Source organism: Mastigoproctus giganteus, chromosome 10, assembly GCF_048544385.1.
Source record: "Mastigoproctus giganteus isolate SK-2022 chromosome 10, ASM4854438v1, whole genome shotgun sequence".
NCBI classification, from domain to species: domain Eukaryota; kingdom Metazoa; phylum Arthropoda; class Arachnida; order Uropygi; family Thelyphonidae; genus Mastigoproctus; species Mastigoproctus giganteus.
Window position 1 is genome coordinate 223,679,042 of NC_143584.1, and position 16,661 is coordinate 223,695,702.

The window sequence follows — 16,661 nt, forward strand, 5'->3', positions numbered from 1 at the left end:
CGTACTGATTGTGGGTTAAAGGTCGAAGATAAAAGAACAATTTTTGACATGAGACTTGAACTTCCGTAGATTGTAATTTTCAGTAACTACACATGAAGGGAGGTTGTTCCAGAAAACAGAAATTGAATGAATAAATGAAGAAGAAAAGTGGTTCTGTGAGTTTGAACTTGGTTCGGTAAAAGGATGTTGACTGGTTGCAACATGTGTTGTCTGGATTGGTTTGGAAGAGAGAGCAGGAATTATAGAAGACAATTCAGAAGAACAGTGCCCATGGAAGTATCTGTAAAAAAGGCATGCAACAGAAACATAAGGTGTATGTTACACAGTGTGGAGAGATTCTGTTAGAGATGTCATTAATTAACCTAATTGCACTCTTTTGAATGGAGTTTAGAAGCATATACAGCTTAAATGAATTTGTAATTTCTGGATTTTTTTTTAATAATATTTTGTGTTATAATCACTCATAGACATTGCCTAGGAATGAAATAATTTTTCCGTCTATTCCTTCTAACCTATTTTGTTGCACACATTGCAAAATACAGATAAATATATGTATATTTTTTGTTTTTATGTATATTTTCTTTCTAGTTAATTTACATTTTTTCCTCTTTGTTTTTAATGAAAATGGTAATTTTGGGAGGTTTAATTAAATTGTGAAATATAGGGATGTTTATTTAGTGACAGGTAAGTTTACTTAAATGTGCATCTTATTTTCTTAGCAAATTATTATTATTAGTTTTCTTAATTGAGTTAGTATCAACTCTTTTCATTTTTGTTCTTTGTTCCATTGTTAGAATTTGTTGTTTTATAAAATTAGTATTAGTTGAGGCATATGATGCAAGAAAGCAAGCTTATACAACATCAGCCAAAAAAAAAAAAAAAAAAATCCCTTCCCATTTCACCTATCCAATCACGTCACTCCAAATATTTGTCTGGTTCAGCTTTAAATTTATTTAAGCTATCAACTTCCACAACAACAGATGGAAGTTCTGTTCCAACAATCAACTACCCGCTGGCTAAAGACACCTATTCTACAACTGTCTTCCCTCAATTTGAATCTGTGCCCCCCTCAGGTTCTTAATCTGAGCAAGCTGAAGTATCCCATCAGCATTGAGCCTGCTAAAACCATTCAAGGCCTTGTACACCTCGCAGATGCCTAGTCTCCAGATGCTGCAACTTGCAGAACTTAAGCCTTTCTTCGTAAGTGCACCCCTTTGTTCCTCTCACCAATCTTGTTGCCCTTCTCTGTACTCATTCTAGCAACTCTACATCCTACCTAAAATGAGGCCTCCAGACCTCTATACAATACTCAAGGTGTGGCCTGACCATTGCCTTATACAAAGTGATAATCACCTGCTTGTCTCTTCTAGCAAAATTCCTATATATCATTGACAACACTCAATGACCTATTCTGGCAGCCCATCTGCACTGCTCAGAGAACTTATATCTGACTGCACAATTACCCCAAGGTCTTTTTCATTCTCCACCTCCCTGAGTGTAGTACCACACAGTTGGTATGTTTCTCTTGGGTTACTGCTACCCATATGGAGTACTTTGCATTTGTAAATGTTAAATCTCAGTTGCCACTTCTCAGCCCATCTGCCTAACTTTTCTAGATCCTGTTGCAGTAGCATACTGTTTTTACTGTCATTAACAACTCTGCCAACTTCTGTATCATCTGCAAACTTGGACATTAAGCCTGATATACCTTCGTCGATATCATTGATAAATACACAAGACAACAATGGGACCACCACCGAACCTTGGGAACTCCGCTAATAACATTAGTTCACATAGAGTAGCATCCATTTATTACTACTCTCTGCCGTCTCCCACTCAACCATCCCCTTTATCCATTGCAGTAACTTTCCCTTAATGCCATACCACTCCAATTTGTAGAGCAGTCATCCATGTGCAACAGTATCAAAAGCTTTCCTGAAATCCAAGTACAGTAAGATCCCCGTATCCACGGGGAATACGTTGCAAGACCTACCGTGGATGGCTGAAACCGCAGATATAAGCAAACACCTGCTTATATCTGCAGTATATACAATCTTGTATTGATTTTCTTGTATATACATACGTATAACGAAATTTAATGTATAAATTAAACACACATTAAGACATACCAACATTAAATAGGGTAATAATAATAAAGTAATAATAAAGATGACGAGAGAGGTAGCAGAAGTAAAAGGCAAAGGAATGGGTTTTAATTTCAGAAAAGGAAATTACGATGCCTTAAGGTACTACATGGCCTCTATTAACTGGGTAGATATCGCGCAGAGAATGAATACAATTGAACTGTGGTACGCTTTTAAAACATTAATCACAGATGCCTTGAATGCGTATATACCATTAAAAAAATACTCCACGAGGAGGGTTCCAAGTTGGATGACTAGTGAAGTTGCCGCATTACTTGAGCAAAAAAAGGTGGCATGGAAAGGTTACAGAACAATAAAAAGTACTGAAGCCTATAACAGCTACAAGGTGATGTGTAATAGAGCCACAGAAAAAGTTCGACAGGCAAAGGCAGTTTATGAGAAATCACTAGCAAACAGAGCAAAGAGGGGGGATAAAGAATTCTTCACATATATAAATGCCAAGAAGAGCAGGATAAACCAGATCGGACCTTTATGTAAGGGAAAGGGGATAGTAATAAATACACCAGCTGCCGTTGCAGATGAACTCAACAGTTATTTTGCATCGATATTTACAAATGAAAAGCCTTTTGTGGCAGAGGGAAATTGTGGGAGCGAAGTTAAAAAATATGTAATTAATGATATTGAAATTTCGCAAGATTATTTAATGAAAAAACTTTCGAGCCTACAGACCAGTAAGGCTCCTGGAGTTGATGGAATATACCCTATAATCTTAAGAGAGGCAGCAAGCGAATGCATTGAACCATTGAGGCTAATTATGCGAGCATCATTAGACTCTGGGGAGATTCCCTTGGATTGGAAAAGTGCAAATGTATCTCCCATACATAAGGGTGGCTCTAAAAGTGAAGTTGGAAATTATCGACCTGTCAGTCTGACTTCAGTAGTAGGGAAAATCATGGAGGCAATGATCAAGGGTGGAATTCAGGATCATTTGGATCGAATTGAAATTCTCAAGGATACTCAGCATGGTTTCGTAAAGGGAAAATCATGTTTAACAAATCTGGTTCGCTATTTCGAAAGGGTCACTCACGAGCTGGATTTAGGGAATAATTTCGACATTGTTTATTTAGATTTCAGCAAAGCTTTTGACTCAGTCCCACATGAGCGGTTGCTTTATAAGCTGGAACAGGTTGGAATCACTGGGAAAATCCTTAGATGGATAGAAGGATGGCTTCAGGGCAGGAGGCAGAGGGTTGTGATAAATGGCTATTCCTCAGATTGGGTTGATGTAAGAAGTGGGGTTCCCCAAGGATCAGTATTAGGACCACTGTTGTTTTTAATTTTCATAAACGACATTGATGAAGGGATAGAGGGCGTGATGTCTAAATTTGCAGATGATGTTAAAATTGGGAGAGTAGTTAATGATCACTGTCAAGCTGAGCTTCTTCAGAGAGACCTAGATAGACTTCAGGAATGGTCAGAAAAATGGCAGCTGTGCTTTAATCCAACAAAGTGTAAGGTATTACACCTGGGAAACAGTAATCCCAAAAAAACTTATTCACTTGGTGGAGTTCAACTAAAGCCAGTACTGGAGGAAAGGGACTTGGGTGTTACGATACGGTCAGACATGAAATTCTCTGAGCATTGTAAACAGGTTGCAAGGAAGGCCCATGGTGTCCTATCGATGATCTATCGAACTTTTGCAAGTAGAGATAGGGACGTGATAATCCCATTATATAAGGCTTATGTTAGACCACACTTGGAATACTGTGTTCAAGTATGGAGACCGCACCTGAAGAAAGACATCGAGCTTCTTGAAAGGGTGCAAAGAAGGGTAACTCGCCTGGTGAGATCGGCAAAAGGGCGTCCTTATGAAGAAAGACTTCGAATATGTGGGTTGCAGAGTTTGGAAACTAGACACCTTAGAGGAGATTTGATTGAGGTGTTTAAGGCTCTGAGAGGCATCAGTAAAATGAATGAGGGCAAAATTTTCAAGATTATAAATGATGCTAGAACTAGGGGACATAAATTCAAGTTACGGGGGGAAATGTTTAGATTGGATTGCAGGAAGTTCTATTTTAGCCAGCGAGTTATAAATTACTGGAATAAGTTGCCTTCATGGGTGGTAGAGGCCGACAGTTTGGGGAAATTCAAAGGTCATCTGGATAGTACTTTTGGGTAAGGGAAGCACATAGGATGATAGGTTTAATTTCGTTTTTATTTTATTTTTTTTTATTTATTAATTATTATTATTTAGTTATTTATTTATTATTATTATTTTTTTTTTTTTTTTGTTTTTATCATTGTTTTGTTCGGATTTTTTTTTTTTTTTTTTTGGCTGGTGCAGCATAAGCCATAGGCTTTCTTGCACCATGCGGCCGTTACTAATACTAATACTAATACTAATACAGCAAACTCTTGATTTACCGGGATTGGATTAACCAAGACACTTCAAGACTCCAAATAAAAATTTAAAAACAATCAACCAAAAATCGTAAAATTCAAGTAATAACTAGAATAGGTATAAACAGATATTTTGCAAGTTGTAAATAAACGACAAGAACCAGCAAGATAATAGATACACTAATCTCATTGGGAGATTAGTGTATCTATTATCTTGCAACTCCCCCCCCCCAACACTGTCTTCACACCTACCACTCAAAACACAAAAAAAGAGACCAAATGTTTAGTTTGATTTAGTGCGTCACGTCGATTGTTGTGTTCCGTCGCACTACAAAAAGACAAATGTTCTTCCATTAATTATGTCAGGGATGTCAGAATTTTTTTTTTTTTTTAGAAATTGTGAAAATGATGGGCAAATGCAAGAATTGTGCTTTAAAATTAAACAAAAACTTCAAAATTATTCAAAAGTTTGAAAACGGTGCACCCGTTAAATCTCTAAAGAATCATTATAATGTTGGTGACCAAACCATATGCGAATTGTAGAAAATAAAGGGAAGCATTGTATTATTGGACACATGAGTAGTACATGTTAAGTTTTTTTTCGTTTATTTTCCCTGGTTAACTGTGGGTAAGTGAATCAGCGGATACCGAATCAATGGATATGGGGGCACTACTGTTTATGATATAAAAATTATTTTTAGCATCCAGTTCCTTTGTGACCACATCGTAGTATCCAATCAAATTGGTCAGACAAGGTTTCCCCTTAACAAACCCATGCTGTGTTTGAACTATTACTGCTGTCTTGTCTAGATGATCCTGTATCACCTCTTTAACCAGTGACACCATTATTTTCCCCAGAACAGAAGTTAAACTAACAGGTATATAATTATTAACCCCCTTTGTGAATTGGGGATGCATTTACACACCTTCAGTCCATGGGGACCTCCCCTGAGTCCAAGGAAGCTCTCATAATTATGGCTAAGGGTTTGCTTACTTCCCTTGCTGCCTCTTTCATTATAACTGGATAGATTCCATCTGCCACAAGTGCCTTTTTTATGTTTAATTTCAACAATTACAAAATCACTTAGCTCCCTATTAGACTTTGATAAACTTCTGGCATTCCCCTCTTTGAATAACTCCTCCTGTGTGAATGTAGATGAAAAATACTCATTCAGTTTATCAGCTACTTGAGCAGTATCATCAATAGTCGAACCATCTATGCTAAGTGGATCAATCTGATTCATTCCCTTCCTTCTAGAGTTTACACGAGTAAAGAACTTTTTGCTGTTTTTCTTTGCATTCTTTGCCAAAGATTTCTTGTAATCTGGCTTTGCTTGCCTAACCTTCTTTGTGACTTGATTACAGACTAGCTTATATCTCCCATAGGCTTCTGTGTCACCTGATAATTTATATGCGTCCCATGCATTTTTTTTCTCTGCCACAAGCCTCATTAATTCATCTAACATCCATTTAGGCTTGAACAGTATTTAGTTGGTATGAAAAGCCTAGTAGCCTCCAAGATTAAGTCCCTGAAGGCTTCCTATTTAGAATTCACTGTTGGTGACATCATAAGTTGATCCCACTGTATAGAATTTAAAAAATCTCTGAGACCACTGTAGTCACCTTTATGAAAACAAAAACCCTTGCCTTTACCCTTGATGGTAGTTACATCTTTAAGTAAATCCCACATCAGTACACTGTGATCACTGTCACTTAGTGGTTCCTTTATCCACAAATTCTTAATGCATGAATAATCACTGCTGATAATCAGGTGAAGGATATTACTCCCTCTGGTTGCCCCTTGAACAAGTTCTTGTAGAAAACAATCCTCCAATACATCCACAAAAGTCTTGCTAGCGTGCGAGTGACCAATCACAAGTTCCAGTCAATATCTGGAAAGTTAAAATCCCCCATTACAAGACATTCTGATTTACTGGCCCATTTTATTTTCCTGCACAGCTGTTTAACCATTAGGCCTATAACACACTCATACTCTCATTTTCCTTTTCCCAGTGTTTATGCTGCACCAAACAGACTCAACATTGCACTGTCCACCAACATCAATTGGATACACTTCCTTAGATTTTGTGTTTGTTAACTAACAGCATAACCTCTCCTCTCTTCCAACCCTGTCTGTCCTTTCTGTACACATTGTACTCCCCAAGTTTCAATTATGCATTGCTTATATCTGTGTGACACCACGTTTCTGATACCGAACGATATCTGCCTTTAATGTCTTGTTCAGCACTTCAGATTCATCAATTTTATTTACATTTTATTTAAATTATTTAAATTTTATTTACACTTCTAGCATTAGTGTACATGCAAGTATACATGCACTTCTTCTTACTCTTAGTTACCCTAACACAAATTTAGAGGTATTAGTTATTTGAATGTTAATTTTGCATTTTATATTATCCATATAGTCATGTGGATAGATTATATTGTCCACATGACTATATTAGTAGTAGTAGTAGTGGCATGTGATGCAAGAGAGCATGTGTATGAGCTTATGCAGCATCAGCCAAAAAAAAAAAAAAACAAATCACACCATTCCCTCCAAATGCCTGTCCAGTTCCTCCTTAAATTTATTCAACCTATCAACTTCCACAACGACAGATGGAAGTTTGTTCCAGCAATTAACCACCCGCTGGCTAAAGGCAAATTTCCGCACATCTATTCTACATCTGTCTTTTCATAATTTGAATTTATGCCTCCTTAGGTTCGTAATCTGAACAAGTGGAAGGATCCCATCAGAATTCAGTGTGCTCAACCCATTCAAGGCCTTGTATACCTCAATCAGATCACCGCGCAGGTGCCTAGTCTCCAGCCACTGCAATTTGCAGAACTTAAGCCTCTCTTGGTAAGAGGATCCCTTCATTTCCCTCACCAATCTTGTTGCCCTTCTCTGTACACGCTCAAGTAAATCTACATCCTTCCTAAAATGAGGCCTCCAGACCTGTATGCAGTACTCAAGGCGTAACCTGACCATTGCCTTATACAGAAGGATAATCACCTCCTTTTCCCTGCTAGCAAAATTCCTATATATCATTGACAAAACCCCATGACCTGTCCTGGCAGCCTGTCTACACTGCTCAGAGAACTTCATATCTGACTGCACAATTACTCCCAGGTCTTTTTCATTTTCTACCACCTTAAGTGTAGTACCACACAGTTGGTACATTTCTCTGGGGTTACTTCTACCCATATGCAGTACTTTGCATTTGTCAAGGTTAAACTTCAGTTGCCACTTCTTAGCCCATCTGCCCAAATTATCTAGATCCTGTTGCAGTAGCACACTGCCATTACTGTCATTAACAACCCTGCCAACCTTTGTATCATCTGCAAACTTCGACATTAAGCCTGATATACCTTCATCAATATCATTGATAAATATACAAAACAACAGTGGACCTAACACCGAACCCTGTGGGACTCCACTAATAACATTAGTCCAAGAAGAGCAGCACCCATTTATTACCACCCTCTGTCTTCTCCCACTTAACCATCCTTTTATCCATTGTAGCAACTTACCCTTAATACCATTCTGCTCCAATTTGTACAATAGTCTTCCATGCGCAACAGTGTCAAAAGTTTTCCTGAAATCCAAATATATGATATCAAAATTATTTTTTGCATCCAGTTCCTTTGTAACCACATCATAATATCCTATCAAATTTGTCAGACAAGACTTTCCCTTAACAAACCCATGCTGTGTCTGAATTATTGCTGCAGTCTTGTCTAGATGATCCTGCAATGCATCTTTAATCAGTGACTCCATTATTTTACCCAGAACAGAAGTTCAACTAAGTGGTCTGTAATTACTTGTGTCACCCTTCGATCCCCCTTTGTGAATTGGCGATACATTTGCACATCTCCAGTCCGTGGGAACCTCCCCTGCCAAGGATGCTCTTATAATTATGGCTAAGGGTTTGCTTAGTTGCTTTGCCGCCTCCTTTAATATAACTGGATAGATCCCATCCACCCCAAATGCTTTTCTTATGTTTAACTTCAACAATTTCTCCTCCACTTTGCTCTCAGTTATTACAAAATCATTAAGTATCCTGCTACAATTTGATAACCTTCTGCCATTTTCAAACCTTAATAATTCCTCATGTGTGAATGTAGATGAAAAATACTCATTCAGTTTGTTTGCTATATGAGCAGGATCATCAACAGTCGAACCATCGATGTCAAGTGGACCAATGAGATTCATGCCCTTCCTTTTAGAGTTTATATAAGTAAAGAAATCCTTGCTGTTTTTCTTAGCATCTTTTGCCAAGGATTTCTCATAATCTGCCTTCGCCCTCCGAACCTCTTTAGTGACCTGATTACAGATTAACTTATTTCTGCCATAGGCTTCTGAGTCGCTTGATAATTTATATGCATCCCATGCATTTTTCTTCCCTGTTAAGAGTCTCATTAGTCCATTAGATAACCATTTAGGCCTAAATCTTGAACAATATTTCTTAATAGGTATGAAACTTTTAGAAGCATCCACGATTAATTCCTTGAATGCTTCCCACTTAGAATTTACTGTTGGTAACATCATCAGTTTATGCCACTGTACAGAATTTAAAAACTTTCTGAGACCACTGTACTCACCTTTACGGAAGCAAAATACCCTTTCCTTTACCCCTGATGGTAATTATATCTTTAAGTAAATCCCACATCAGTACACTGTGATCACTGCCACCTAGTGGTTCCTTTATCTGCAAATTCTTAATACACGAATGATCACTGCTGATAACCAGATCAAGAGTATTACTCTCTCTGGTTGCCTCTCGAACATGCTGCTGCAGAAAACAATCATCCAATAAATCCACAAAAGTCTGACTAGTGTGTGAGTGACCAACCCACAAGTTCCAGTCAATATCTGGGAAGTTAAAATCCCCCATTATAAGACATTCTGATTTACTGGCCCACCCTATTTCTCTGTATAATTGTTCATTGTACTCATTCGAGTCATTAGGCCTATAACACACTCCTACTCTTATTTTTGCTTTCACAGTGCTTATGTCACACCAAACTGACTCAACAGTGCAACAGTATCAAAAGTCTTTCTAAGATCCAAGTATATAATATCAAAGTTATTCCCTGCATCCAGTTCTTTTGTGACTGCATCATAGTATCCAATCAACTGGGTGCACTTCTTTTGATTTTATGTTTTTCTTAATTGAGAACATAACACCTCCTCCCTTTCTATCCTGTCTATCCTTTCTGTACACATTGTACTCCCCAAATTCCAGTTCTGCATTCCTTATATCTGTATGACACCACATCTCTGCTATCCCAACAATATCCGCCGTTGATGTCTTAACCAACACTTCAAATTCATCAAATTTATTTACTATACTTCTAGTATTGGTATTCATGCAAGCATACATGCTCCTATTCCTAGTTACCGTAACACGTCCCATATACCCACCTATTTCAGGATGACTGCCATCCGTCCCTGAAAACCCCCAACACTCCTTGCTCCAGATCACTACTTATTCTAATAGAAGTGCAAGAATCACCTTCACCTCTGCCTACGGCTACTGTTAAACTATTAGTCCTTGTATCCCCCCAAGCTATCAGTTTTCCAACCCACCTAACACTGCCTCGATAGCATCAGCAAATATTCTTGCACCCTTTCTATTTAAGTGTATCCCATCCCTGTAGAAGCAGTCTCTCCTGTTAACAAGTACAGACCAGGCTGAAAAAAATTCTATCCTTTGAGCCTTGCACAGTCTTTCCAGGGCTGAATTGATCGACAAGGCTCTCATCATATACTCCCTCCTATCGTGTCTGGGCAGAATTGCAGACACTTTCAAATTCAACCTTAATTCTCAGCTTTTGTTCAACAATGACCTGTACTTGTTAAGTAATTGTGCCAATCTCCTACTCTTAATATCATTAGTGCATATATATTGTTGTACTTCCTGCTGTGTTGAAATAAAATAGCTCTCAGTATTGTACATTTTTTAACAATTCTTGATGTCCATAAAGCTGATATATAAAATTTTATTCAAGTTCAGTACATTTTTCTAGAAGCATGATTCAATAAAAGTAGTTAGTGTTAACTACAGGTACTGATTTATTGGATTAGACAGTGTCTTATCATTTGACTTAGCTATGTTTTCTGAAATAATTTTACAAAGCTTAAAAGGTATTTTTGGAAAATATGTCCAAAGTGTAATGTTAATAATATATTGTTTAATCTGATAGTGTATTAGTTTAACAAATTTAATAAAGAATAACGCAGTTATTCGTATATATTAATAGTTCTTAAATATTTTAATTTAAGTATAATTAAGATTTCTGAATATGGATTATGAATTCTGTGTAGATGATTTTGTATTTCCTATTAATAATTTTGTATAAAAACTTTCTATCATATTTTATATCACCCTCAGGAAAATGAAAATAATTACAGTATGGCCAGCGTCATCTGTCCACATTGTAATGCAACAATGAATAAGAAGACCCTGCATGAACATGTCATGAGCAAGTGCCCTATGATCTGTGTGAAATGTGTTTACTGTAACGAGAAGTTTCAGATGCAAGAGTTTGATGTAAGTAGTTTGATGTAAGGAGCAAATGAAATTATGTAATTCAGATAGTTTTATATAGGTGGAAATGACATTAATACTACAGGCTGGTCAAAATTCTTTTGCAAACTACCGTTTTGAGACCGCTGATCTAATATCCCTCCCCCCCTCCCCCCATTTTTTTATTATGAAAACTCCAACACGAGGTATTAGGACCCATAGTACTTAGTACTGATCGTGGGCTAAAGGTTGAGAAGATGAAAGAAGACTTGTGACATTAGACTTGAATTTCTGGGCCTCCGTAGCCAGGTGGGCAGGAGCAGCAGTGAGTAGCACACTCTTCTTGATTAGACCGGGATTTCAGCCCGTGACCGCCAAATACGGAGGATGCGGAAAGGTCAGGGAATGACCACCGCATATCCCTGGAGCAATATGGCCTTAGTTGCTAATGCTCCTAAAAAAAAAAAAAAAAAACCAAATAACAAATAACTTGAATTTCTGTTGATTGTAATTTTCAGGAAATACGTAGAAAGGAACTTTTATGGACTTTTTTTTCACTCCATGGCTGAGTTAGTCAATCTCAGACATAGATAGCAAGATTTTTTCCCCCAGAAATTGGTGTTTTTCATCCAACAAAATTGGCAAATTGACGAGAGAACATGCAATTTACAGACATAATACACATGGGTATATGAATTAACTTTCCAGGTGACCCCAATGTAATAGTTTGGATTATATCAAGTTTGTCACTAAGCTTTAATGTTGTTCTTCTTTTCTTCTCTGTATAAGGTTTATTGACTGTAGGAGAAACAGTGAGGGATTTTAATTTAAAATAAATGCAGAACAGAGGTATAATCCATGATATCTGTACAGAATTCGCTTTCAAAATAGCGAATGTAAACAAATACAGTAGTCACGTAACTTGCCGTTTTCTTTTTTCAGCACTGTGGGACATCTGTGCTGTATGTAAACATCCAATTTCAATGTGCCGCTAGCTGGAATGTTCCATTATTTGGAGTGCCATTATTACAGGACATACAGGACATCTGTGCTGTATGTAAACATCCAATTTCAATGTGCCGCTAGCTGGAATGTTCCATTATTTGGAGTGCCATTATTTCAGCAGTCTACTGTACTTGTGATGAAAGTTGGCTGTTCCATTACAACCCAGAAACTAAAAGACAGTCAATGCAATGGAAGACAATACAATCCCCCTGACTGGGGAAAAAAATAAAATAAAATAAAAAATAAAAACCATGCATCTTGTTTTCTTTTATATTAAAGGAATTATTATGGCTGAATGCATCACATCAAATTGACTATCAATCAAACATACTACATTGGAATTCTAATAAAGCTGCACGAAAAAATGGAAAGGAAGAGTCCTAAATTTGTTGAATGATGGTTGCATACTCCATCGGGACAATGCTCCAGCACATAATGTGTTCTCTGTTCGCAAGTTTCCGACAAAAAACAAATTGCTACTTTCCAAACCTAGCTGCTTGTACCTTTTTTTCTTTTCCCTGAAATGAAAAGTGTACTTAAGGGAACCCATTTTCAGTTCATTGAAGACATTCAGAAAAAAATGAGAATATTAAAAAGGGCTTACAGAGGATGACTTTCAGACATATTTCTGTGCTTGGAAAAACATATTTTGAAGGGGACAACTTGTAAGTTATGAAATATTTCATTATATTTATTTTATTGCAACAGTCTCATTATTTAATAGCCAAACCTTGTTTGCATTCTTGTCTAGAAATTTGAGTTTTATTGAAGATGAGTTGGAGCAGAAGAATCATTTTTGTAAAACCTGTTCAAAATCTAGTTTGCGAGATAAAAAAAAGAGATAGGACTGAGTTTCAGGATTGAAATTAACTAGTTATCTTTTGCCCACTGCAGAATTACCTGGAAATCAGCATTTAAGGAATTAATAATGCATATTTCAAAAGTTGAAGTTGTTTGTGCAGGGCAAGGTTTCTCAAACTGGAAAGTGGAATGGAATGCACTATCATCAGTGAAACTAAAGATATAGGATGTCCAGTTGATGGAAGAAGTTAATTAATATACAAGAGGAAAAGAGTGTGAGAAGGAACTGAACTATGGGAAACACTAGCATTAGTGTAGATGTTATTTACCATCCGTGCAGTGAGTGGTCAGAGAGAAAATTGGATTCACAATTACAAAAAAAAAAAACAGTTAGCAATCCATAACGTACTCTACAGTACTCTAGGTACTCTAGGTGTGGCCTGACCATTGCCTTATACAAGGGAATAATCACCTCCTTATCCCTGCTAGAAAAATTCCTATATATCATTGACAATACACCATGAGCTACTCTTGCAGCCCGTCTGCACTGCTCAGAGAACTTCATATCTGCCTGCACAACCACCCCCAGGTCCCTTTCATTCTCTACCACTGTCAGTGTAGTACCACAGAGTTGATACGTTGCTCTGGGGTTGCTGTTTCCCATATGTAGTACTTTACATTTGTCAATGTTAAACTTCATTTGCCACCTCTCAGCCCATCTGCTCAACCTTTCCAGGTCCTGTTGCAGTAGCATAGTGTCAGTAGTATCCTTGACAACCCTGCCAACCTTCATATCGTCTGCAAACTTCGACATTAAGCTTGATATATCATCATCAATATCATTTATAAATACAGAAAACAATAATGGACCCAATACTGAACCCTGAGGGACTCCACTAATAACATTAGTCCACAATGAGCAGTGTCCATTGATTACCACTCTCTGTCTTCTCCCCCTCAACCACCCCTTTATCCATAGCAGCAATTTGCCTCCAATGCCACACTGCTCCAATTTGTGCAGCAGTTTTCCATGTGCAACAGTATCAAAAGCCTTTCTAAGATCCAAGTATATAATATCAAAGTTATTCCCTGCATCCAGTTCTTTTGTGACTGCATCATAGTATCCAATGAAATTGGTCAGGCAAGACTTCCCCTTAAGAAAACCATGCTGTGTCTGAGCTATAACTGAAGTCTTGTCTAGATGATCCTGCAGTGCTTCTTTAACCAGTGCCTCCATTAATTTTCCACGAACAGAAGTTAAACTAACAGGTCTATAATTACTTGTGTCGCCCTTTGATCCTCCTTTGTGAATTGGGGTCACATTTGCACATCTCCAGTCCATGGGTACTTCCCCTGAGTCCATGGAAGCTCCCATAATTATGGCTAAGGGTTTGCTTACTTCCTTTGCTGCCTCCTTTAATATAACTGGATAGATCCCATCCACCCCAGGTGCCTTTCTTGTATTTATCTTCAACAATTTCTCCTCCACTTTACTCTCAGTTATTACGAGATTCTCTAGCTTACTGCCAGAGTTGAATACACCTCTGGCATTCCCCTCGCTGAATAACTCCTCATGTGTGAATGTTGATGCAAAATATTCATTCAGTTTGTTAGCTACCTGAGCAGGATCATCAACAGTTGACCCATCGATATCAAGTGGACCAATCTGATTCATCCCCTTCCTTCTAGAGTTTACATAAGTAAAGAACTCTTTGCTGTTTTTCTTTGCATCCCTTGCCAAAGATTTCTTGTAATCTGCCTTCGCCTGCCTAACCTCCTTTGTAACTTGGTTACAGATCAACTTGTATCTATCATAGGCTTCTGTGTCATGTGTTAATTTGTATGTATCCCATGCATTTTTCTTCTCTGCCATATGTCTCATTAGTTCATCTGACATCCACTTAGGCCTAAACCTTGAACAATATTTCTTAGTAGGTATGTAAAGCCTAGTAGCTTCCAAGATAAGTTCTTTGAATGCTTCCCATTTTGAAATTGCTGTTGGTAACATCATCAGTTTGTCCCACTGTATAGAATTTAAATACTGTCTCAGTCCATCGTAGTCGCCTTTACGAAAGCAATAACTCTTCCCTTTACCCCTAATGGTAGTTACCTCTGAGTAAATCCCACTTCAGCACACTGTGATCACTGCCACCTAGTGGTTCCTTTATCAGCAGATTCTTAATGCATGAAGAATCACTACTGATAATCAAATCCAGAGTATTACTCCCTCTAGTTGCCTCCCGAACATGCTGATGTAGAAAACAATCATCCAATAAATCCACAAAAGCCTTGCTAGTGTGTGAGTGACCAGTCCCCAAATTCCAGTCAATATCTGGGAAATTAAAATCTCCCAATATAAGACTCTCTGATTTACTGGCCCACTCTATTTCCCCGTACAGTTTCTTATTATACTCATCAGAGTCATTAGGCCTATAGCACACTCCTACTCTCAATTTTGATCTCCCAATGCTTATGTCACACCAAACTGACTCGACACTGCACTGTCCAGCAATGTCGACTGGCTTCACTTCCTTGCATTTTATGTATTTCTTAACTAATACAACTATACAACTATATCACCAACTATATCTGCAGTGTCCTTTGTAGTGGAAGGATGTACACATTTTCCTTCATATAACCCCACAAAAAGAAATCCTGTAACAACAGATTTTGTTGCAAGAAATGCTAACACCCAGAACCCTTTGTTTGGCCCTATTGACATTTTTCCATTCTGGCAAATTTAAAAAAACTGATTGAATTGATCTTTCAGCTGGTATGTGTTTCATGAGTGTAGCTTGAAGTGATTCTGAATAAAAAAAATATAAAAATTGGAAACATCATTTACGGACGCCCGGTATATATATTTTATGTATGGGGTGTTGCTAAATTTCAATTTACAATGTCTTCAATAAGATGTCAAAGAAATAAATGTAGTTTTAAGAAGATATTTGCAAAATATATTTTATAATATAGAAAAGCATATTTGCCTTGCATACAGTATGTTAATGTGATTTTCCATTTTCGCTTGGAACTGAAAAAAAAAAAATTAATAAATAAAAAAAAACTATAAAAAATTTTTTTGAGTGAAACGTACTGATATATGGACATGTAAATTTATAAATATGCAAAAGTCACCCAGTGTGACCATTTAAGATACATATACATTAAAAAATAAAAATAAAAAAAACTGTCACAGTGTGTACGTTTTACTTTAAAAAATACATAGTTACATTAATCAGTAAAAAGATTGTATGTCAGTGAAATTAATTTAAAGTCCAATGTCCAGATTTAAAAAAAAAAAAAAAAAAAAAAAAATTCCAAGTTTCGAGAGGATGTCACCTATGTGAATATGTGATTCATTTATAAATACAAAAGGGTAGTCCAAATCTATCTTTCTTTAATACCCTAAGCTGAATGAATGAACAATTTACTTTGCCCTATCTGAACTATACTGTTTTGGTTCCCCTTCTTTCTTTTAAAATTATAAATAACTTAGTGGTTCTGGTTAAAGAACTTGTCAAAGTTAGCCTTGTGTAATGGTATGCAAAAATTCAAATAGTCCATGGCATACAAGTTTAGATAAATATATGATTTTACGTATTGACTATTCAAATGTGCAGTTATGGCAAGACAAGGCAGCATCTAATTTTAATTCTTTTTTTTTTTTTTTAAATCAGGTTATGATATTTCCAAAAGTAGTTTCTCTCAGAGCAAAATCAAAACCAGATTAACTTCAATGTAAACTGCTTTGATTCATAAATCCTTGCTCAAATTCACCATAAAATAAACCGATTGCTTTTAAATGTATTCATTAAAC

General features: G+C 36.9%; 1 protein-coding gene across 1 annotated transcript in view; it reads left to right on the plus strand.

The window, feature by feature from the left end:
- The window catches only part of LOC150079975 (uncharacterized), a 187,449-nt gene that overhangs the window by 127,606 nt on the left and 43,182 nt on the right, over positions 1–16,661 (plus strand). The window contains exon 10 of the mRNA XM_090383300.1: positions 10,904–11,062. Within this exon, the coding sequence (XP_090239426.1) occupies positions 10,904–11,062 (159 nt within the window). The remainder of the gene's footprint in view (positions 1–10,903; positions 11,063–16,661) is intronic.